The sequence below is a fragment of the Solanum pennellii genome, chromosome 7, assembly GCF_001406875.1.
Source record: "Solanum pennellii chromosome 7, SPENNV200".
NCBI classification, from domain to species: Eukaryota; Viridiplantae; Streptophyta; class Magnoliopsida; order Solanales; family Solanaceae; genus Solanum; species Solanum pennellii.
The window spans coordinates 2273951-2298245 of record NC_028643.1 but is presented as its reverse complement, the minus strand read 5'-3'; the positions used below and the strand labels follow the sequence as shown (position 1 = coordinate 2298245).

General features: G+C 31.3%; 1 protein-coding gene across 1 annotated transcript; it reads left to right on the top strand.

Moving 5' to 3' along the window:
* The first annotated feature begins 20344 nt into the window (after positions 1–20344).
* On the top strand, positions 20345–24071 carry LOC107024099 (probable protein phosphatase 2C 27). The gene is made up of 4 exons (XM_015224994.2): positions 20345–20741; positions 21879–22079; positions 22788–22999; positions 23093–24071. Exons 1-4 carry the CDS (start codon positions 20562–20564, stop codon positions 23649–23651), a joined length of 1152 nt encoding a protein of 383 aa, XP_015080480.1. The 5' UTR covers positions 20345–20561; the 3' UTR covers positions 23652–24071.
* Positions 24072–24295: the final 224 nt, after the last annotated feature.

Below are 24295 nucleotides of genomic sequence, written 5' to 3'. Positions count from 1 at the left end.
TCAAATAATTTTTGGGGCGAGTATCGAGGCGAAACGTGTAAGCGCAGAATTATCTAGAGTAGATATTAGAATTTGAAAGGTTGCGTTGTGAGTAAGATCGATTATTGAACGATAAAGATTTTGGTGAATTTAAAGTATAAGGAAAAATATTGATATATCATTTTAAAAAATTTAAGATATATTTATCATTTTTCCTTCTTTAGATTATGTACATGAACATAGTGGTTCAAGTTCAAGTTGTCAAGCTCCAATTCAATTACTTTGATGTAAAAATGATTGATATATATATATATCCACAAGTATAAATTCTTGCCAATATCAATTAATATAAGACCATGATTAGAGCCTAAAACACTAATAATTCTTCTATTAACTCTCATCAATATCCCTTACAATGAAAGGAGCAGTGAGTTCTTCCAAAGTGAGTTGTTGATTTATGAATCGAAAGGATCTCGTTAATGCTGAATATTCCTCAAACATATTACAGCTAGTCTATTTTTGCATTGACACACTTATTAAGATATAATGACGTAGTGAATTTACTAGTTTATTCCTACTAATTATGAAATAGATGAAAAATTTTAAATTTTGTAAATTAATTAGTCATTTAATTGAGAATATAATAGGCAAGAGAAATTATTCTATTTTTATTTGTCAAAATGAATAACTATAAAAGAAAAAATGGACAAATAAAAAGAGACAAAATATTACTCTTTGTCGTTGTTGATTATTGAAAAGCAAATTTTGGATTTAAAAACCATAAACGTCATGACTTTGAAATACACTTAAATATAAAAGAGATTTTACGAATAAATATGAGAGAATAATTATAGTAATTTCATAAGGTAGATATGTCATTAGGTAATTTGGTGTTACAAATAAATGTTTGTTTCTTTGGTTTCCCATAGTGGAAAGAAGGGCTACGTAAACCCTACGGTTAACCTAAATAGGGAGTAAAATTTCTCTTTTTTTTTTGGGGGGGGGGGGGATTAGTATTAATATTTTATCCATCTAGAATTCAAAAAAGAAATAAAAATAATGGACCAAATAGTAGTCAAGTTTAAGAAGAAAAGACTATACTTTTAAAGTTACCATGTTTGAGGTTTTTTTTTTTTTTCGTTTTTCCTTGAACCATAATTTATTTATTTATTTTATCTAAAGGAAAATTACAAAGCATTCATATTTATGGGAGGAAGAAGATTATGGACTCTTATAATTTTGGATATAGATTCGGTCAAGTATAATTAGATCAAGTAACAATTAATGATTTTATAGATTCATGACATGTGTATTAAATGATTATTTATGGTTGAGATTCATCTAAATACTCATCTTCATAATAAAAACAACAAAGTTGTCAACTATTTTCATTTTTTAAAACTATCGAATAAAACAATTAAGTATATACCTAAGTTAATATTTTTTTTAAAAAAATATATTGAAAAAAGAAAATTTAATATACCTGATTGAAATTATTTGCATTATTAAATTGAGTCTTATCATCAATTCTTGATCCACATACCCGCCAATCTTAATTTTTTTAAAAAAAATATTAGCTTGGGTTCACTTAATTGCTTTATTTGATAGTTTTAAAAAAATAAAAATAGTTGACATGCCATAAATTATTATATAGTTCACATGACATGAATCTATAAGGTCATTGAACATAGTACAAGTGATATGAATCTATGAGGTCATTGAACATTACTTGACCTAATTATACTTGACCGGATCTTTATCATATAACTTTTTTCTTCTCATTCAATGAAAATTTTAATAAATCTGACTTTTAATATTTCTTAAAAATAAATACTACTTTTAATATATTTTTAAAAATATATAAGTTGCTTATGAACAAAATACGGTAGGTGGTGAAAAAGCTTATTTTGATTTTTTGATTAAAAATTATTTACATTGCTTCTTTTCTTGGTTTGAAATAGATGAGTGGGTATAATTTATTCGTATTGAGTGTTTATATCAAGTCAATATATACATGTCATTTATTAATAATACATTTTACATTGCCTAAGTATAAACATCCTATGCGTGTAAGTTTTTTCTTAGATGAGTTGTATCTTCATTGTGGGAACTTATTTTGTTATCAATTATCACATATGTCACGTTAGGTATTTAATAAAATAAAATAAAAGGATGCCATACTTTTTAGCATTATAAATAGGTTAAATTGTATATAATAGCAAACTAATAACTTAAAATAAATGGAATAGCTAGGGTTTGATTTAATTGTGCTCCATAGCAAACGTTAGCTAAAATTTGCCAGCGTCTCTCTCCCAGAAATCTCGTTCGCCACTCTCCATTCTCGCTCGCCTCTCTTGCTTTATACACAGAAGTGTATAATTCTGTTTCTGTTTTGTATAAAGCGAGAGAAAATTGTATATACACATGCAAAAATATATATCTTCGTGTTATACACTTAATTATATAATTTACAAACATTTTACTTCAAATATTACAGAGAAAAAGGTCAACGAATCATACAATTGCGAATTATTGCAGTGAAATACAATTTTCTCTAGCTTTATACAACAGAAGTGTATATATTGTGTTTCTGTTTTTGTATAAAGCGAGAGAAAAACATATATCTTCTTGCTATACACTTAATATTGCAGCGAAATAGGCAGTGAATTATACAATTGTGCATTATACAATTGCAGTAAAATAGGATAGCGAGTTATACAATTTAGGCCAGCGAATTATACACTTGTATATATATAGCGAATTATACAGTTTTATGTTTGCTATGGAGCGCAATTATGCAAAGTTTGCTATAGCATACAAATATGAATTATTTATTTGCTATATGTGAAAGTTGCCCTTATAAATATTTTTTTATCTTTGAATTAAATTATTTAAAATTTTCATATTAGTAATTAGGTTTTTTATAATAATATCCAAGGTAATATATTATAAATACGTGGCTGAAAATCTTATTAACTTAATAGTATTATATAAAGTTGAATGTGTGCCTTGTGAATAATTACTATGCATGGAAAGTTGACAAGAAAATTACACCATGAATTTATTTTTAGATATATTTATCTTTCTTAATTTAATTATTATATTTTCAAACGTGTTACTAACTGAATGAACTATATTTATTTCTCTTAATTTAATTATTATATTTCAATCTTAATTTAATTATTATATTTTCAAACATATTATTGACTAAATGAACTAAGAAAAGAAAACACAATTTGAAGACGAATAAATCAATGAAGCAATCCTTCTTGTTTTTGGTAAGCATGCATGCAGCGTCAACACATGCTGTGTTCGTTTTGAAGCACATGAATGCATATCTTTTATTAACTGTAGTCAATGCACAGGAATCCAGTTGACCACTGTAACTTACTTCACATTGTTAATTTCACCGATTGTATTGTATGCAGAATTATTACCTTTTTTCTTTTTGAATTTAAAATTTTGTGGGTATCCAACAATTTTGAAATATATTTTTCTAGTATGCCCTTTGATCTTGCAAAACTCACACACTAGATTATACCCTTTCTTGGACCTTTGTCCACTTGATCTTGAGTACATGACAACATCAAATGAACCCTGTGAGTTGGCTGGACCAGTACCCAATACTTTTGCAGTAGCTATTACCAACCTCTGACTTTCATTCCTAAGAATCATGAAATATGTCTGATTGACAGTAGGTACTGGTTTTAACATAAAAATTTAACTTCTTGTTAGCTGCAAGTAAGAGTCATTTAGTCCATAAAAAATTGAAACAATTTCAGAGTTTGAAGATGCGCAACAAACTCTTTTGAACCTTCACAAGCACACCATGATACTGGAACTAAGGCCCTCAAACACTTCCCGTAAGCCTTTGAGCTTAGAGTAATACACCGAAACATAACTTGTACCTTGACTCAAGGTTGCAATTTCCTTGTGCAGAAACAAAATTTGTGTCTGGAACTAACTTTACACCCTTGCTTATATTCTTGTGCAGAAACAGAATTTGTGTCTGGACTAACTTTACACCCTTGCTTATATTCTAAGTCACTACTGTTAACAATATAAATCTTCATATAGCCCCTTAGATTATTATTGTTATTATTATTATTTTATTTTTTTTAACTTTGAATTTTTCAATTTTCAGGCACATCTACGATTTCAATGACACTTTGAAGGAATATAATGGCTTCTCTCAATGTGTTTGACCATTGGGCCAGGTTGAGAGATTTATGAAAAGCATGAAATTTCTACATCTTTTCAAGGGAATTCATTTGGGACATAATATACAATAAGATATGTATATTGATAGATTTTAATTGATATTCCATCAAAGCATCATAACTCTACTGTACTAGACAGTGTATAAAAAAGGTGGTTATGTGACTCTGCTATATAACTTCTCTAACTAATTAATCTAACATGTGACGACCACTTCAATACAGAGAATTTCTGTCAAATGTCAATTTCTGAGTATTGAAAACCTTTTTATAGCCACTCATAATGCATCATAAACCTTCTACTTGTACTTTCATATTAATACAAAAAAACTCACTCAAAATTCACCATGTACACATAAAAGAACAACTTAAAATCATCAAACCAAAATGAGAATCTCGTTGGCGAAAAAGATAGGTATTTACAATATTTTTTAACGACTGAATATTGGGTTCTCCAAAAGCAAGTACTACCGGCTAAGTTAGCTCCTTTCTTAATATGGGACATATATACCACCTTCTTTCCTTATATTAAATAAGGAGATAAAATATGTGAAACCTTTTATCAGTAACGAAATCAAACTACATTATTTCATCGTTAAAATCGAAACAATTCCTCTTGTGATGTTCACTATTGTCATCTTCACAAAATACCCTTACACAAGATATGTAGTATAGCAGAAGCAAAAGCGATTAACAATTATCCATAGAAAAACAATGAGTCAATACATCATAAATGACTCTTGATTAAGCCATCCTTTTTACATCATAAATAACTCTACACTAAAATCAAAATCAATGAATAAGAATCTTTAATAAGAATCATTTCACAAATATTACTCCTTTGGCGAGACACATATATATTTCTAAAATACACTATTAGATAATGCATGGTAAAAGGTCACCCATAAAGTTTATCGTAACAAACAATTTCGGCCAAAATTAAAATATTTTTTCAGACCATTTTCCCAAAAATTTCATACAATAATTCAAGCTACACTAAAAGCTAAATAATAGTTTCGATCAAGCTTTCCACATAGCAAAAGGTGTATGATATATATATTCTTTCCTCCCATCAACATGAATATCTTGTATATTATCATTCTTTGGATTGTATATAAGAACAACATTTTTTTCAAGATTTATGTTCCTCTATAACTCTCATCATCAATAACCGAAAGGAGCATTGAATTGTTCCAAAGTGAGTTGTTGATTTATGAATCGAAAGTAGGTCGTTAATTTTGAATATTCTTCAAATGCCATTATAGCAGTTGCTCTTTATCGTTGTTGATTATTGGAGAGCTCAAGTTTCGAATTTGAAATCCATAAACGATATGACTTTGAAACACACTTGAATTTTAAAAGAATATTCACCAAGTAAATATGAGAGAATAATCATAGTAATTTCATTAGATATTTCATTAGGTAATTTGGTGTTACAAGTGAATGTTTGTTTGTTTAAACCTTAGGTCAACTTAAATAGGGATTAAATAACAGTTATTGTGAAATGTCAGTGAAGATTGCACGAAAAATCTAGAAATAGAGAGAAAATCGTTTATCGATATGGGCCATCCAACATGTAAATTGATTCCATTTCAGAATTTTCTTTTTTTTAAAAATGTATTTTAATAAAACATTGATCTTTTTTTTTTATCCTAGGTCCCGCCCTTTTCGCTTGGTGACTCAAACTTGCAACTTTCGAATTGAAAGCAGGGTGCTTACCATCCGAGCAACTCCCTCTTTAGTAATGCATTCACATTTTTAATCTTAATAATGCTTCACCATCTTCTCTTCTCTCTTTTTTTTTCCTTACAAAAAGGTGAAATCTAACTAACCATTAGAATTGCATGTTGAGATCGTTTTTCTGAAGTGTTGATCAAAGTCAACGGCTCAAACTTTGAAAATTTTAATAACACAAAAATTTATATAAAAAACAAACTAACGACCAAGTGATCAAATAATGATAGTCATAACAAATCAAAAGTGACTTGGAATCGCTATAGAAAAGTCGAGAACATCAAAAATATTGAAATCAAAGAAAATGACCTAAAAGATATTACAACAAGCTTATTTTAAATTTTCCTTAGAAAATGTTTACATGGCTTCTTTTCTTGTTCTGACACAGATGGAAGGATATCTTCATTGTGGGAACTTATTTTGTTATCACACCTGTCACTAGGGGTATTTATTAAAAAGAAAAAAGACCCCATACTTTTTAGCATTATAAATGTTTTATATCTTTGGATTAAATTATTCAAATCTTCATATTAGTAAATCAAGTTTTTATAATAATATCCAAGGTAATGTGTTGTAAATACATGACTAAAATATTATTTAAATAAATGTAATATGCTACCATATATTCTTTGCGGCTAAATTAAATTTTTAGGCAGAAACTTATGATGGAGTATAGCAGATTGACAATTATGCAATGATAATAATGACAAGACTAATAGTTATAAATCATAATTAATTCCTTTTTACATCATAAATAAATCACATTAAAATCAAAATCAATGAATAAGTATCTTTAATTATGTTTGCAAACCTTTTCTTCTTATGATGGGGTGTTGCTCTCCAAGAAGTTGTATTGTTTCCGGTTCCTCATGAACATATCATTCCACAAATATTTTTCCTTTAGCGAGATCAAACTTTCTGTATATATAATTGCACCGATTAAGAGTATCTTTTTTTGATAAAAAAACGTCTCTCGTATTATTATTCAATAAATTGTATACAATAACTTTACCTTTGTCCATAATTTTCCTTTCTCGTTCTCCAAAACAATGATCCTTTTCTAAATTTCAATGTCCATGAGTCTTTCACTCTCTATTCCTTATTTCTAAATTTCGATGTCCATGAGTCTTTCACTCTCTATTCCTTCATGACCAATATCTCAATATCATAATTATACTCCAAACGACTCATGCAAAGACATTCATTTAAAACCCCTAAACCAACTATAATATTATTATCAGACTCAGGGTTAGAGTTAGGAACGACAAACATATGAAACTTTTCATAAATGAGATCAAAATAAGTTATATCGCCACATGACTAGCTTGTGAACATTATTTGAAGAGCCGACGAAACAAAGTTGATCATCATCTTTAAACACGTCTGGAAGTTCGTTTGGAAGTTGGAGTACTTTGGTGCAAAATGGATTCCACGAGAAAACGTTTAGATCTAAACTTATATGTATAAGACAATGATAAGAACCCAAAATCATACAACTTTTTATATGTATGTCACCTCTTTCGCAAAAAAATATAATTAAGACTTTCAAAAGTGAATTCTTGGTTAATCAGACCGAAGGAAGGTCTTAAATTACTCATCTTACCAAATGTATATATAGACATCAACCTGATGGTTGCTCCTCTTCGCCTTTGATTTGAGAGATGAAAGTTTGGACTTGAAATCCAATAACGCCATGACTTAGAAACACACTTGAATCGTAACATAGATTTCACAAGTAAATTTGAGAGAACCATCATAGTGATATCATCAGCTAAATCTGCCATTAGCTTTTAAACTATTTTAACTTTTGATAGATTAAAGAGGTATATAGAAGAAGATTAATGTAAACCTAGTTAGTTAACAAATACGATCCTAATTAGTTTAACGAAAAAGGAAATTACACCCCGAATAAGAAATACGATTCTAATTAGTTTAACAAAAAAGGAAATTACACCCCCGAATAAGAAATATGATCCTAATTAGTTTAACGAAAAAGGAAATTACACTCCGAATAGTATTGGGATTATATTTTGACAAGTACTTACTAAATTTGAGGAAATTTCTATATTCTTGAATTAATATATGAAGCAAGACTTTCAATTTAGCACAACCGTTCCCGTTATTGGGGTAGGGTTGGAATAAGGTTTTTCAAATTCATTCAAAACTAGGGCTCATATATACAAGTCCTTGACCATTGATGTTTGATCAGGATGGGGTCGGAGTCGGTTCGTGGGCTAAAACTTTTTATTCAAGAGTAATTTACAATAATATCACTTGTATAAAATCTAATTATTTGAATGCACATTACACGTATTTCAGAATATATCTCAACACAATAATGTCAAGACTTTTGCGAGTTTGTGGAAATTTCACAAAGGACGATATTATATTCTTGTATTAATATATTAAAAGGTTCATACAATAATTCAAGCTACACTAAAAAGCTACTTTCTCCGTCCATAGTTGTTTATCATGTTGTGTTTATCGAAAGTCAATTTGACTAATTTTTAAAGGTAAATTGGATCACATTAATTCGATATTTTAAACAAAAAAAATAGATATTCTAAAACTATATGAAAAGTACTATAAATTACAATTTTTTTCATATTAATATGATGAAAAAATACATCTTAAAATGTTAGTCAAAGTTTTTATAGTTTGACTTTAAAAATAAAAACCATGACAAACAATACCGAACGGAGGGAGTAACTAATAATTTGGATCAAGCATTCCACATAGCAAAAGATGTGTGATATATAGTCTTTCCTCCCATCAACATGAATATCTTGTATATTATCATTCTTTGGATTGTATGTATGAAGAACATTTTCTTCAAGATTATTCCTTATAATAAAAATTAATGTCATAAAAAGGGGAAGTATAAGTCCATAACTAGGATCATATTGTAAATCCCTTATAATAAATAAGGATGTCCACGATTCCTTTACTCCATACTCCTTCATCGATAATATCTCAATACTCCCTTTATCGTATCGATTCATAGATAGACATTCATTTAAAACTCCTAAATCAAGTATAATATTCTCATCGTTTTGCTCAAAGACAAAAAATTATGTTAAACTTTTCAGTATTTGGATCAAAATACATTATTTCATGACTTTGAAACACACTTAAATCGTAAAAAAGATTTTCCAGATGAATATGAGAGAATAATCAAAGTAATATCGTAAGGTGGATAGGATATACCATTAAATAATTTGGTGTTACTAGTGAAAGGAAGGGCTGCGTAAACCCTAGGCTTAAATAGGGAGTAAATTTATTTGTTTTACACTTTTACTTTAATTTTTAGTATTATTATTAATAATAATATTTTATCCATCTAGAATTCAAATAAATAAATAAATATAATGGACCAAATAGTAGTTAAAGTTGAAGAAGGAAAAAGTGTACATTTAAATTTATCATGTTTGAGTTTTTATTTTTTATTTTTTTCTTTTCTTTTTCCTTGAACCATAATTAATTAATTTATTTTATCTAAAAGAAAATTAAAAGGCATTCATATTTAGGATTACTTTTATTTTTTTAAAAAAAATAGATAAGTTGCTTATGAACAAAGCACGGACTGCAATTATCATACATGTCACAAGGTAATATATATTATAAATACATATGGTTAAAATCTTATTGATTTGAATCAATTCGTACCATATAAATAATACTAATAAGTATTATGTAAAGTTTAAGGTATTATGTCTTTTAAATAAGGCATAAGTATCGATTCCTAAACTATGAATGAAATTTCAAGGATACATCTTAACTAAACTAATGACTTAATACCTTCGTATTCATTATTTTTGTAATTTTATACATTTTTTTAACTTACGTGACATCTAAACATCTCCCCACACGCTTTAACTACGTGAAATTACGAAATATGCCAAAAAAATTGAATAAATATAATGGTTCTCTCCATTTCACACCAAGAAAAATATCCTAAAAGACATCACTTTCGATATTCGTGGCCCAATAATTCTCTATAGAAAATGGGAGTAATCAATATCTCCACTTAATGAAGCCAATTTTGCTTTTCATGTAGTCAATGCTTAAAGGTTCTTCTAATAGGGTTAGGTGAATTCAGAGGCGAACCCATACGATTTGATAAAGATGCACGTATACACATTAATTTCAATAAGATAAAATTAACCGTTCACCTATAATAACATAAAAGTGCCCTTATATAACTAGTACAAACTAGTGAAGTCACCTCAACTAAAGAGAAGCACAATAGCAACGATAATACCATATGCATTTTTAATGACTTCAAAACTTAGAAAACTTAGAAATAGCTTTGAAAGAGTTGGTTTTGGTTCTTGTGGAATCAAACTAAATGGAAGATGAATTAATATGAATATTTGGTAGGAAGATAATTAGTACAAAATACAAGTCAAAGATTGTATCTTGGTAGGTGAAAGTTAGGCAAACCATAAAATGGTTTGCTATCTTAACCTTTTGACACATAGTGATGTCATGGATGACATCAATAGGATGAATTTATTCCTATAAATAGGTAGCTCTTAATTCATTTTCAAATCATCCTTTCACTTGCCTTCTCATCTTCTAAGGCATTGTGTTCTCTCTCTTGTAGTATTTCACTTATATTCTTTGTATAGTGAAATAAATATTGGTGCAGTTGTTCTTTGGTGGACGTAGGATCATTTTGATCCGAACCACGTTAAATATTGTTGTTCTTCCTTGTTCTTTAGTTTCACGTTTCCGCTAACAATTGGTATCAGAGCAAGGTTCTGTCTGAGTATGCTCTGTGGTTGCAGCACAGTCTGAACTTCCACATCAGAAAAGGATTACTTTGGTTTTCTGTAGTTCCAAATACATTGTAGTAGAAAAGGAAGAACAAGTAAAAAAAAAATGAGTTCCATGAAGTTTGAAATTGATAGATTTAGTGGGCGCAACAACTTCAATATCTGGAAAATCCAGATGATAGCGTTACTGCGGAGGGAAGGTTCAATCCATGCTATTGACGGAAAGTACCCCGATAAGATATCGGATTCCGACAAAGAAAAGATTGAAGGAGATGCATTGAGTGCAATCCAACTGTCCCTTGCACCTAACGTACTTTGTGAAGTGAGTACAAGTACCGAAGAGACGGCCAAAGAGTTATGGGAAAAGCTGGAAGGGCTTTACCAGGACCAGTCAGTGACAACAAGGATGTTGTTACAACGGCGTCTTCATACATTTAAGATGGATTCAGGTACTTTGTTGCAAGACCATCTAGATGCGTTCAATAAACTTGTGATGGACTTACAAACTGCTGGAATTAAAAAGGACGAGGAGACACTTGCATGTTCTTTACTATTTTCATTGACTTCAAAATATCGTGATATTGAGAATTCAATGATGTATAGCAAACAACCTATTAAACTTGAGCAAGTGCGGCAAGCACTAAACTCTTGTGATGTGCGGATGCATTTTGAAGGAGACAAAAGTGACGAAGCTAGTGGACTCTTTGTAAGAGGTCGTACTAGCCAAAAGGGAAGGAGCAAATCGAAGTACAGATCAAAGTCTCGTGTGAACAAAAAGAATGCGGAGTGTTGGGGCTGTCACAAGAAGGGGCACTTTGAACGAGATTGCCCTATGTCGAAGTCCAAAGAAAAGGCGAGTGCATCCATTGTTGAGAAAGTACATGATAATGATGATGATTATGTACTAACAACATCATGCAATAATGGAGTCTATGACAACAAATGGATCTTAGACTCTGGTTGTACTCTGCATATGACATTCCGAAAAGATTGGTTCAGCAGCTATGAAACAAGCAGAGGAACTGTATTAATGGGCAATAATGCAACTTGTAAAATAGTTGGCATTGGTTCAGTTCATGTTCGCTGCCATGATGGAATCATGAGGACTATTACAGAAGTCCGTCATGTTCCTGATCTAAAGAAGAATTTGATCTCCCTGGGTACTTTAGATAAACAAGGCTATAAGTACATGAGTGAAGGAGGAACTATGAAAGTGACTAAAGGGTCTTTAGTCATGTTGAAGGCCAAGCTGGAGGATGGCCTCTACACACTTGCGGGAAGCACCATTATTGGCTCTGTAAATGCATCTACAGTGCAGTTATCTAATGATGACAAGGCAAAATTATGGCACATGAGACTAGGCCATATGAGCGCACGAGGATTGGAGATGTTGAGCAACCGCAACCTTTTGAATGGTGAGAAGATCAGCACACTTGAATTTTGTGAGCACTGCGTCTTAGGGAAGCAGAAAAAGGTCAGCTTCAGCACTGGCAAGCACAAGACGGGAGGGGTGCTAGACTACATCCATTCAGATTTATGGGGTCCCTCTAAGCTTCCATCAAAGGGAGGAAAGAGGTATCTTCTCACATTCATTGATGATTTTTCACGAAAGGTTTGGGTGCGTTTCCTGAAGACAAAAGGTGATGCTTTTGAAGCATTTAAAGAGTGGAAGATTTTGGTTGAAAATCAAATTGAGAGGAAAATCAAGTATCTTCGCACGGACAATGGCTTGGAGTTTTGCAGTGAAGAGTTCAATGATTTCTGCAAGGTTCATGGGATCGCAAGGCATAAGACGGTCAGGCACACACCACAGCAGAATGGAGTTGCCGAGAGAATGAACAGAACTCTTCTTGAGAAGGCTCGTTGTATGCTCTTACAAGCTAAGATGTCCAAAGTATTTTGGGCTGAAGCAGTTCATACTGCTTCTCATATTGTCAATCGGTCTCCAGCATCAGCGATTGACTTTAAGACTCCGAATGAGGTCTGGTCAGGTGAACCCTCTAACTATTCATACTTGCGAATATTTGGGTGTCCAACTTATTATCATGTTAATGAAGGTAAGCTTGAACCAAGGGCTAAAAAGGCCATATTCGTAGGGTATGTTGATGGAGTAAAAGGGTACAAACTATGGTGTTTGTCTTTACTCAAATTTGTAGTTAGTAGAGATGTTACCTTTGATGAATCCTCTATACTTGATCCTCGTAAAGTTTCTATGGAGTTATCTAGAAACGAGAACAACGAGCAGGTGGAGCTACCGGTGGAGCTTACCAAGAAACGGGATCAAGAGACTCAAAGTGATGAGTCAAAAGATGCAGAAGAACTTGCTTCCAATGAACCATACACAATTGCGAAGGGAAGGGACAAAAGGCGGATACGGAAACCGGAACGTCTTATAGAGCAAGAAAATCTGATTGCACAAGCGTTCGTAGCTGCAGAAGAAGAGATTAAGGATCTCGAGCCCTCTTCGTATATTGAAGCAACTTCTTGCAAAGATGCTGCACAATGGCAGTTGGCCATGATGGAAGAGATGGAGTCTCTTCACAGAAATGAGACATGGGTCTTAGTTAAAAGGCCAAAGGGGATGAGGACAGTTGGATGCAAATGGGTCTACAAAAAGAAAGAAGGTATTCCAGAAGTGGAAGCTGCTAGGTTCAAGGCGAGATTGGTTGCAAAGGGTTTCAGTCAGAAGGAGGGAATTGACTACAATGAGATCTTTTCTCCAGTCGTGAAACATAGCTCAATTCGCGTGCTGCTAGCATTGGTTGCACAATTTGATTTAGAGCTTCAACAGCTTGATGTCAAAACTGCTTTTTTACATGGTGATCTAGAAGAGACAATCTATATGGATCAGCCTGAAGGTTTCCTAGCTGAAGGAAAAGAAGACCATGTATGCCAACTGAAGAAGTCTTTGTATGGTTTGAAGCAATCCCCTAGACAGTGGTACAAGAGGTTTGATGCATTCATGACTACACATGGATTTTCGAGGAGTGCATTTGATAGTTGTGTGTATCACAAGAAGATGTCTGGTAACTCTATGATTTATCTTTTGTTGTATGTTGATGATATGCTTATTGCTGCTAACAACATCACAGAGATAAATATTTTGAAGAAACTGTTGAGCAAGGAATTTGACATGAAGGATCTAGGAGTTGCAAAGAAAATCCTTGGAATGGAAATTTCAAGAGAAAATGGTGTTGTACATCTTTCTCAGAAGAGGTACATCCGAAAAGTTCTTGAAAGATTCAATATGGATATGAGCAAGCCTGTAAGTACACCTTTAGCTTCTCATTTCAAGCTTTCAGAGTTACAAATGCCTCAATCTATGGATGAGGTGGAGCATATGTCAAAGGTTCCTTATGCGAGTGCAGTTGGTAGCATTATGTATGCTATGGTATGCACACGTCCAGATATTGCCCAATCTGTAAGTGTAGTAAGCAAGTACATGGCAAATCCAGGAAAAAGGCATTGGGAAGCTGTCAAGTGGATATTGAGATATCTCAAAGGAGCTCCTGATGTTGGCCTAACCTTTCGGAAAAGTGAAGGTATTTCAATTCTCGGTTATGTTGATTCTGACTATGCAGGGGATCTTGATCGAAGGAGGTCCACAACTGGATACATCTTTACTCTCGTTGGCAGTGCCGTTAGTTGGAAATCGACTTTACAGTCGATTGTCGCTTTGTCTACAACAGAGGCAGAATATATGGCAGCAACGGAGGCAGTGAAAGAAGCTATCTGGTTGAAAGGTTTGGTGGCAGAATTGAGTTCAGCTCAGCTTAAATCAATTCTAAAATGTGATAGTCAAAGTGCTATTCATTTGATTAAAAATCAAAGATTTCATGAGCGCACCAAACACATTGATGTCAGATTTCATTTTATTCGAGATGTCGTAGAAAAGGGAGCTATCAAGGTTGAGAAGGTTATCACAGACGATAACGCTGCAGACATGTTGACCAAAATAGTCCCGCTTGCCAAGTTTGCACACTGCAAGGACTTGGCGGGAGTATGATGCAACTCTAAGAGAACAACTGCTAGGTGGAGCTGGTATGTTCAACAAAGGTTTGATTCTTCTTGTTTCTTACAATGGGATTGCCCAGTAAGCTTAGAAGTTTTGGCCGGAGTTGTTTATACGCATGCTTGGAACACAAACCAAGGTGGAGATTGAAAGAGTTGGTTTTGGTTCTTGTGGAATCAAACTAAATGGAAGATGAATTAATATGAATATTTGGTAGGAAGATAATTAGTACGAAATACAAGTCAAAGATTGTATCTTGGTAGGTGAAAGTTAGGCAAACCATAAAATGGTTTGCTATCTTAACCTTGACAATTTTGACACATAGTGATGTCATGGATGACATCAATAGGATGAATTTATTCCTATAAATAGGTAGCTCTTAATTCATTTTCAAATCATCCTTTCACTTGCCTTCTCATCTTCTAAGGCATTGTGTTCTCTCTCTTGTAGTATTTCACTTATATTCTTTGTATAGTGAAATAAATATTGGTGCAGTTGTTCTTTGGTGGACGTAGGATCATTTTGATCCGAACCACGTTAAATATTGTTGTTCTTCCTTGTTCTTTAGTTTCACGTTTCCGCTAACAAGCTTGAATAACAATTGAAGTATCCAATCGATTCCTTTACCCCATACTCCTTCAATGACTTATATCTCAATATTCCCTTTATCATTATTATCCAATCGATTCATACATAGATATTCATTTAAAACTCCTAAACCAAGTATAATATCATCCTCATCTTGATTAGACTTTTGCTCAAGGACTAAAAATATGTGGAATTGGGATTCCACAAGTACATATGCTTGTCAATATTAATTAGAATAAGATCATGACAAGACCCTAAAACGTTAGTAATTCCTTGATAATAACTCTCATGATTAATATCCATTAACATCAAAGGAACATTGAGTTCTTCCAAAGTGAGTTGTTGATTTATGAATCAAATGGGGCTCCTTAATTTTGAATGTTCCTCAAATATCATCATAACAATTGCTTTTCTCGTTGTTGATTATTGGAGAGCTCAAATTTCGGGTTTGAAATTCATATACCCCCTATTTTATCAATTTTCGTGTATAATAATTCACCATCTTTTTAGGGATCTGGAATTCGACATTATTTTTGTCAAAAAAATTTGTGGACGTCCGTTAATATCTTTGTTATGGAGTCAATTGGCCCTGATGGCCAAAAACAACCCATTTACAAGGTCAAGCGAGCCTCACAGCGGGTATATTTCCCATTTTGTCGATTTTCGTGTGCTATAGACCATGGATTTTTGGTGATCCAAAATTTTGACGTCATTTTTGTTAAAAAATTTCGTGGACATCCGTAAGACCTTAGCTATGGAGCCAGTTGGATCTGATGGCCAGAACAACCCATTTACAAGGTCAAATGAATACCCTCCATTTTGCTAATTTTTATGTGTTATAATCCATGGATTTTTAGTAATCTGGAATTCCGATGTCATTTTTGCCAAAACATTTTGTGACGTCCGTTAAGACCTAATCTATGGAGTCAATTGGCATTGACGGACAAAACGATCCACTTACAAGGTCAAACGAGCCAAGGAGCAGATATACCTCCCATTTTTTCAATTTTCATGTGCTATAGTCTATGAATTTTTGTAACATAATAATACCATATGCATTTTTAATGACTTCAAAACTTAAAAAATTGGTTAAATTTTCAAGATCTTTTATAGAAATATTTGAATAACAATTGAAATATCATTGTCAATAATAATAATGTCATTCATATATATATATATCAGTATCATATACTCAAAATTTATTTGAGTCCATAAATAGCTTTACAAATAGTCAAACTCAAAATTCATAAATTTCATCACGAGTAAATGATTTGTAAGTTTATTATACCATACACTAAATTTTGTTTGAGTCCGTAAATAGCTTTACAAAAATGACATCAATTCATTTTTAAATTGTTGTTTCTATACTTGATTAATATGGAAAGTTTTTGGATTAACTTCTTCTCCATAATTAAGTCTCCACTTTAATTAATATTTTAGATTTAGGTCTTTCTTTAAATAATAAAATAAATATAAAGGTAACCTAAAGTCCTTTTTTAATAAGTATTTACTTTTCAGCTAACTTGTACAACTTTACATTTTTCAAAAGGGACAATACTACTATTTCCTTAAAGTTTAATCAATTGATTGAAAATTTGTGTAAAAATCACTAATATTTCATTTAAAATATTCATCCAACAAAATCTTCTATGTTGTAAAATATTTGTAGAAATTGAATTATTTTTCAAGAAATTTAAATATCGTGTTCCCTTTACACCTTATTACCTACTATATGAAAAAAATTTAAAAATCAAAATTGAAATAAAAATACATATAATATATTATACTATATCATGTATAAAAGAATTAGAAAACAAAAAGTACAACCTAACTTTTCTTCACTTATTTTTCTCTTTTGTTTTTAATAAATCACTAAACGTGTTTAGCGTGTAAAGAAAATCATTAATAATTACTCTATGATCAATCCCTTAACATGAAAGGAACATTGAGCTCTTCCAAAGTGATTTGTTGATTTATAAATCGAATGGAGCTCGTTAATTCTGAATATTCTTCGATCATTATAACAATTGTTTTTTCTCGTTAAGGTATTATGGCTTTTAAATAAAGGATAGTGTATAAGTATTGATTCCTAAACTACGATCGAAATTTTATGAACATATTTTAATTAAACTAATGACTTAATACCCTCAAATTCATTATTTTTGTAATTTTATATACTTTTTAGCTCACGTGAGATCTAAGCATCTCCCTACATACTTTAATTATGTAAAATCACGAAATGTGGACAATTTTTTTTTTTAAATATATACAAGGTCTATCTCCATTTCATACCAAGAAAAATGCCCTAAAGACATCAATTCCCATATTTGTGGCCCAATAATTCTCTATTGAAAATGGAAGCAATCAATTTCTCCACTAAAAGAAGCCAATTTTGCTTTTCATGTAGTCAATGCTTAAAGGTCTTCTAATAGGGTCAGGGTGAATTCAGAGGCGGACTCATATGGTTCGATGAGGATGTACGTGTACACATTAACTTCAAAAAGAAAATTATATATATACGTATATATATAATTTTAAGAAATTAGTAGAAAATTAGATATAATTAACGATTCACCTATAGTAACATAAAAATATCCTTATATAACTAGTACAAAATATTCTATGTGGTTAAATATTTGTAGATATTGAAATATTTTCAAGAAATTTTAATAGGTTTTCCCCCTTTACACCTTATTACTTAATATATGAAAACTTTTAAAAACCAAAATTCAAAAAAAATATATATAATCTATTACATATTATATACAAAAGAATTAGAAAACAAAAACGTTCTACAACCTAACTTTTCTTCACTTATTTTTCTATTTTTATTTTTAATAAATCAGTAAACATGTTTAGCGTGTAAAGAAAATTATGGGGGCAGTTATTTTTCTGACTCTTAAAATACGTTCCCTATTAAAATATTTGTTATATTTTATTTTATTAGAGCTAAGTTACATAAATTTTTATTCTATTAATACGAGAGAATTTATAATTTATAATTTTTTCATATCTCCAGACTTTCTTGTGGAATTTTATATACGGAGCATATTAATATTATTATTATAATATATCTTTTATACTTTTTAAAGCTAAAATAATTTAATATATATATTATGGCGGAGTAGGTTCCCAAAGTATAATAAAATTATATATTGCAATTGAATTTATCACGTTTTTCCTTAGCAAAAGAACACGTATCTCATTCCTCTTCCACTCCTAATATATATATATATATATATATATATTATTTTATTTAATATTGACACGTAAATATATGACAATTGTTACTTTGGTATCAAATTAAATTATAAATATGAAGTGTAATTATCAAAATTATAATTATATCAAATTAAACTATAAATATAAAACGTAATTATCAAAATTATAGTTATAGTCTTGTTAGATTTATTGCTTTTGCTATTTTAAAAATATTCTCTTTTTTAATGCTATATTTTCTTTTTATATTGCTTTGTTAAGCTTTTCTTGATCATAGGATATTTTTAAAATTATTATCTACCCTTACAAATAGAAAATATAAATTGCATATATATTAGTTATGATTTTTTCCCAATTATATTTACGAGGTTATATTAGATATATTTTTACTGGGACTTATATATTTAAATTCCTTTTTTCTTTTGGGGATAAATTTGTTATTTTATTTGGGGATAGCCGCTAATATTCTTTTAGATTATGATCTAAACTTTAGAGACACATTTAAATTTAACTACAATTCTGTAATTTTTTTGAACTTTTTTTTATAATTTTGTACATTTTTTAGCTTATATAATTTCCATATATTTTTTTCGCGCAAGTGAAATCACTAATTACGCCATGTAAATCGAAAGATATACAAAATTATACAAAAATAAATTTAAAATATAATAAACTTTAAATTAATTAAGATAGTAATAATAGTCTAGAAATACTTGGCCGTAAAACTACATATTAATCAATGTTTTTGGAATTTCTCTTTATTTTTTATTTTATTTAATAAATAAAAAGATATCTAGATTAGAGATGTTGACAAAAAAAGTTTTTTTTTTTTAATAGTGTGGAAATAAGGTACTAAATGCCCAGAAGTTTCTGGTAAGTTGGTATAAACCGACAATAAGTTAAAAATATCTAACCTAAATATTTCCAAAAAGAAAAAAAGGAACACTTAAAGAAAAATTAAGAGTTCACCATAAATAATTATATTCGCTAGTTTAATATATTAAAATATATATATATATATATATATATATATAGTGCTATTATGTAAATAATTAAATTGGTGTAGCAGCTAATATTTCAAACAACAACAGTTATAATAATTTTTCCTAATAAAAACTATTCTAAAAATAACCACATAAAGATAATAATTCATTTTGTTATCCAAATTTAACTTAAAGTTTGTATATGTTTCAAAATTACTATTTTGCTAGTAATTTATATTGATTTAAAAATAAGTAATTAATGTTCAAAATAAAATATATATATATATATAAAAATAAAATTTAATTAATTTAAGTTTTTAACTTTATCATTTTCTCAAGCTTAACACTTAATTCTTAGTTAAACTATTACAATCCTAAGTTCAAATCTATCAAAATTTATTATTTTAATTTTTTTCTACACTACCTCACATAATATAGTCACATTTTCTCTTAATTAAATCGTTTTGTTCGTAAAGTAAAATTCTAGTATTGCTTAAATGAATCCACACCTGTTTTTTTGTTGATTGTTTATATATTAAGTATCATTGTCTATCAAGATACATATGTCTTCATTGCTGTCAAACCAAAGAAACAAAAAGAAATCGAACTAAACTGACAGTTATTGAATTGATTTTAGAAATTTAAAAATTGATTTGATTATATTATAATCAATAATCAATTTAAACTGAATCACTAATATACCAAACCATATCTTTAAATTTTCATTAAATTTAAGGATGTCTCAACACTTTTCTCGATTTTTTTGAAAGAATCTATTTTTAAAATTGTGGATGAATGGAAATGAAGAAGTAAATTACAACCTTTTTTCTTATGACCCCATTGCTAACATATTCCTAAGAATCTTCTCTTTCATCACAATTTCCACACATATGTATTCTCACTTCTCCTACAATACCAACAACTTGCTCAACCTAAAAGTGATAAAAACAACCCATTCTTCTTCTTCTTCCTCTAAATATTCTACTCTTTTTTTCTTGTTTTTTTTTGCCCCTTTTAACTTGCCTATTAAATTTGTGTAATAACTAGTAACATGTGTATTCAAGATTCAGAGCAAGTGAATGAGGGTATGGAAAATTTGGACATTTCCAACACTGATGACAATTTCAAGAACCAATCTTTACATTCTGAGGCTGAATTTCAACATACCCAAAATGAGAATTGTGGAAAAGTTACTTCTTCTAGTCCTTCTGTCATGAGAAACTCATTCCCAGTAAGGATTCTTTTTTCTTTTTTTTTTCTAATTGTAATATTTGGTTTTGGGAAAGAATTTGTTGGTTTGTATATGCTGTCATAAATGTTGGTTAGTTTGGAATATGGTTGTTGATACTGTTTAAAGATTTGATTTTTATGGTGTACTAACACAGTTGGTTGGTTGGCTATGTGAACTTAGATTGTATTCTTTTTTGAGTTAGTTGGGGGAGACTTTTTTGGTTTGTATATGGATGTTGATTGGTATTAATAGTTCTAAGACTGTTGTTCAATTTGGAGTTTTATTGGTTGATACTATGTAAAGATTTGATTTTTGTGGTGTACTTATGCTTTAGAACAGTACTTAAAGCTATGGTTATTGGTCTTTTCTTCATTTGATGATTTGATTTCATGCTGATATACTTCTTGTGTGTCTCTTATGTGTGTATGCAGAGGTGATCCATAGTTTAAACTTGATGGGTTCAACACTTTTGAGTTTTTATGTAGTCTTGATTGATTGTATTCTTTTTTGAGTTAATTGGTGAAGACTTTTTTTGGTTTATGTATGGATGTTGATTGGTATAAGTGGTTTTTTGTGTTGAAGTGTTGGTTAATTTGGAGTTTTATTGGTTGATACTATTAAAAGATTTGATATTTATGGTATTTTTATGCCTTAAGGACAGTACTGTGAAGATGTGGTTATTAATCTCTTTTAGTGTACTGTTTGCTCCCCAAACTTTCTTTTTCTGTGTGTCTGTGTGTGTATCCAAGGGCGATCTGTGATTTAAATTCGATGAGTTCAACCTTTGAGTGCTTACCATTAAATCCGTTGCACTTTCTATATCATGGGTTTCAAATTTAGTTCTCTTGAAGTTTATAGTAAGTAAATGTGATCTTCTGAAAAAATAATTTCAAGATGTGTCTTATATCGTCCAACTAGAATCTTTTCGTTTGTCAGCTTTTGTAGCTAATGGTTTAGAGTTTGCATTAGCACTGATTTGGTGTTTTTAACAAACTCATGTGACTACAGTCATGCTGCTTAGCTTCCTAAACAGAGAATTGGCACGAAGTTCACTTCTGTTGTCACATAAATGAAGCAGATTGTTGCTTGAATTCAAACTATTTCTTCGCTTCAATTAATTTCTTTCCTTTTCTGCAGCTGGAAAGTATTTCAGAAGACACAACTATTGCAGATCGGAAACAAATACTGTTGAGTAATTTCCTCCCGGCCCTTAGGTCGGGTGATTGGTCTGATATTGGAGGTCGCCTTGACATGGAAGACACTCACATCTGTATTGCAGACCTAGCTAAGAATTTTGGCCTTAATATACTTGGTGAGGATGCTATTTCTTTCTATGGAGTAAGTTCGTTAACCTCATTGACCATCATACATGTCATTCTTTGACTATTACTCGGTATACTTTTAGGCTGCATTAAACTCTCAGTAAAGTTCAGCTTAGCTCATACTTTGTGAATATAGAGCGTAAAAAAGATTAACACTACATAGTAGACGCACAACTAGAGTGCCCTACTAATCAGAGTTGTGAAATGGGGCCTATGTCTTCACCATACGGGTGCTTCTTTCGTCATGATGTTGCAAATACTACGCTGAAGATATTTTTAAGTATTTTCAGGTAGAGCGAAATGTTCTTAGTTCTTCTTATCAAAGAAAAGTATGAAAAGCTAACTCAAGCGACCACATTTCACCCCGTTGAAGCATTATACAACTCTTAAAAATTCTAGGCGTATATAATCTAACTGAACAATACTGTGGAATCGCAAAGGTGTTGTTCTTCTGGTAGTCGTGGAATGAATATATTGAATAAGCAGTTGGCAGAGCACCATTAATTGAAATCCTGCTGCCCCTAAATGCATATCTTAGTTCCTACGTACGACCATGTCCCATTGTCTCCTTTGTTGTTTCCGTCAAATTTATTTGGATTAGAATGAATTGAGTTCCTTTTTTTTCTTTTGGTGGGAGGAGAGCACAGAGAAGTCATTTTTCTTTGTTTTATTTTTTAAAAATTCTTACTCTGATGATGCCTAATGCGAATGGTTCTAATGACAGGTCTTTGATGGACATGGAGGGAAAGGAGCATCACAGTTTGTTCGTGATTACTTACCAAAGATCATTGTCGAGGATGCTGATTTCCCCCTGGAACTTGAGAAAGTGGTTACAAGATCTTTTGCAGAGACGGATGCTGCCCTCGCCAAGTCATGCTATGTTGACTCAGCCTTGTCCTCCGGCACTACTGCACTCACTGCAATGATATTTGGAAGGTAAGTTATTCCTGTACCTAAGTCATCTCATTGCGCTAAGAGTAGCCACTTTGATCAAAATCTTTTTACTGATGTGTTGTATCATATGAACAGATCACTTCTTGTGGCCAATGCTGGTGATTGTCGAGCAGTTGTATCTCGACGTGGACTGGCTATAGAAATGTCAAGGGATCACAGACCTTGTTGTGTTACTGAAAGAACTCGCATTGAGTCAGTAGGTGGATTTGTTGATGATGGCTATTTGAATGGACAGCTAGGCGTGAGCCGGGCTTTAGGTAACTGGCATATTAAAGGATTGAAGGAGGTTGAGAAGGGCGGACCATTGAGCGCTGAACCTGAGCTGAAACTGCTGACATTGACAAAGGAGGACGAGTTCCTGATTATCGGTAGTGATGGGATATGGGATGTTTTCCGAAGCCAAAATGCAGTTGATTTTGCTCGGAGGAGACTGCAGGACCATAACAATGTAAAGAGATGCTGCAAGGAAATGATAGACGAGGCCAAAAAACGTGGTGCCATAGACAACTTAACAGTAGTCATGGTCTGTTTTCACTCCGAGCCTCCACCTCCAGTTGTTTTTCAAAGATCAAGAATAAGGAAAAGTATATCCGCCGAGGGACTTGCAAATCTAAGATCTTTGCTTGAAGACTAGAGCTGCAACGTTCGATATCAATTTTGGCAGCTTACAAACATATCCACCTGAACAACAGCGATAATGACGATCACTTGGTTACTTCTGGACAACTTAGTAAAGACATCAGAATCAGAGGTAAACTTATCTTCTTCTTGTTGTAATTCTCCCATTTTAACCAAAAAATCCAAGATGAAATAAAGCTCAAGGGACATAGGAGCAACCTGTTGAGCCAAATTTTTGTACATATATTAAACAATATTCTTCCATTGTATGATTCCCTGACTAAAGGGAAATTCAAACTGAATCTCACCTTCTGGCGAGACAAAAATTGAATTGTTGGTTTGATCCAACTTTTTTAGTGTCATAACAAAGGTTATGTAATTGCCAGCATTCTTAGTTGCTGTGAATGGTTAAATGAAAGTTCATCTGAATCTAGTACTTTTAGCGGAAAAAATACATTTATATATGAATTAGTACTTGTATTGTAATAAATAAAGTTGAACTTAGAGAGCTTATATCCTGAATTCGCCTTTGATGTTCACTTCTTTAAATACTAAAACGCTCAATTCATCGCGATGCAAGGAGTTGTCGCTTCATATGTGAAACCAGTGCTACATAGAAACAAAATTTGTGTTTCAAATTATGGTGCACAAAGTATTTTC

What these genes read in the sequence shown, in the direction of transcription:
- LOC107024099 (XM_015224994.2), top strand. Translation starts at nt 20,562, where the DNA reads ATGTGTATTCAAGATTCAGAGCAAGTGAATGAGGGTATGGAAAATTTG. An exon ending in TCATGAGAAACTCATTCCCA is followed by an intron (nt 20,742 to 21,878) that starts GTAAGGATTCTT and finishes CCTTTTCTGCAG; the next exon opens with CTGGAAAGTATTTCAGAAGA. An exon ending in ATGCTATTTCTTTCTATGGA is followed by an intron (nt 22,080 to 22,787) that starts GTAAGTTCGTTA and finishes TTCTAATGACAG; the next exon opens with GTCTTTGATGGACATGGAGG.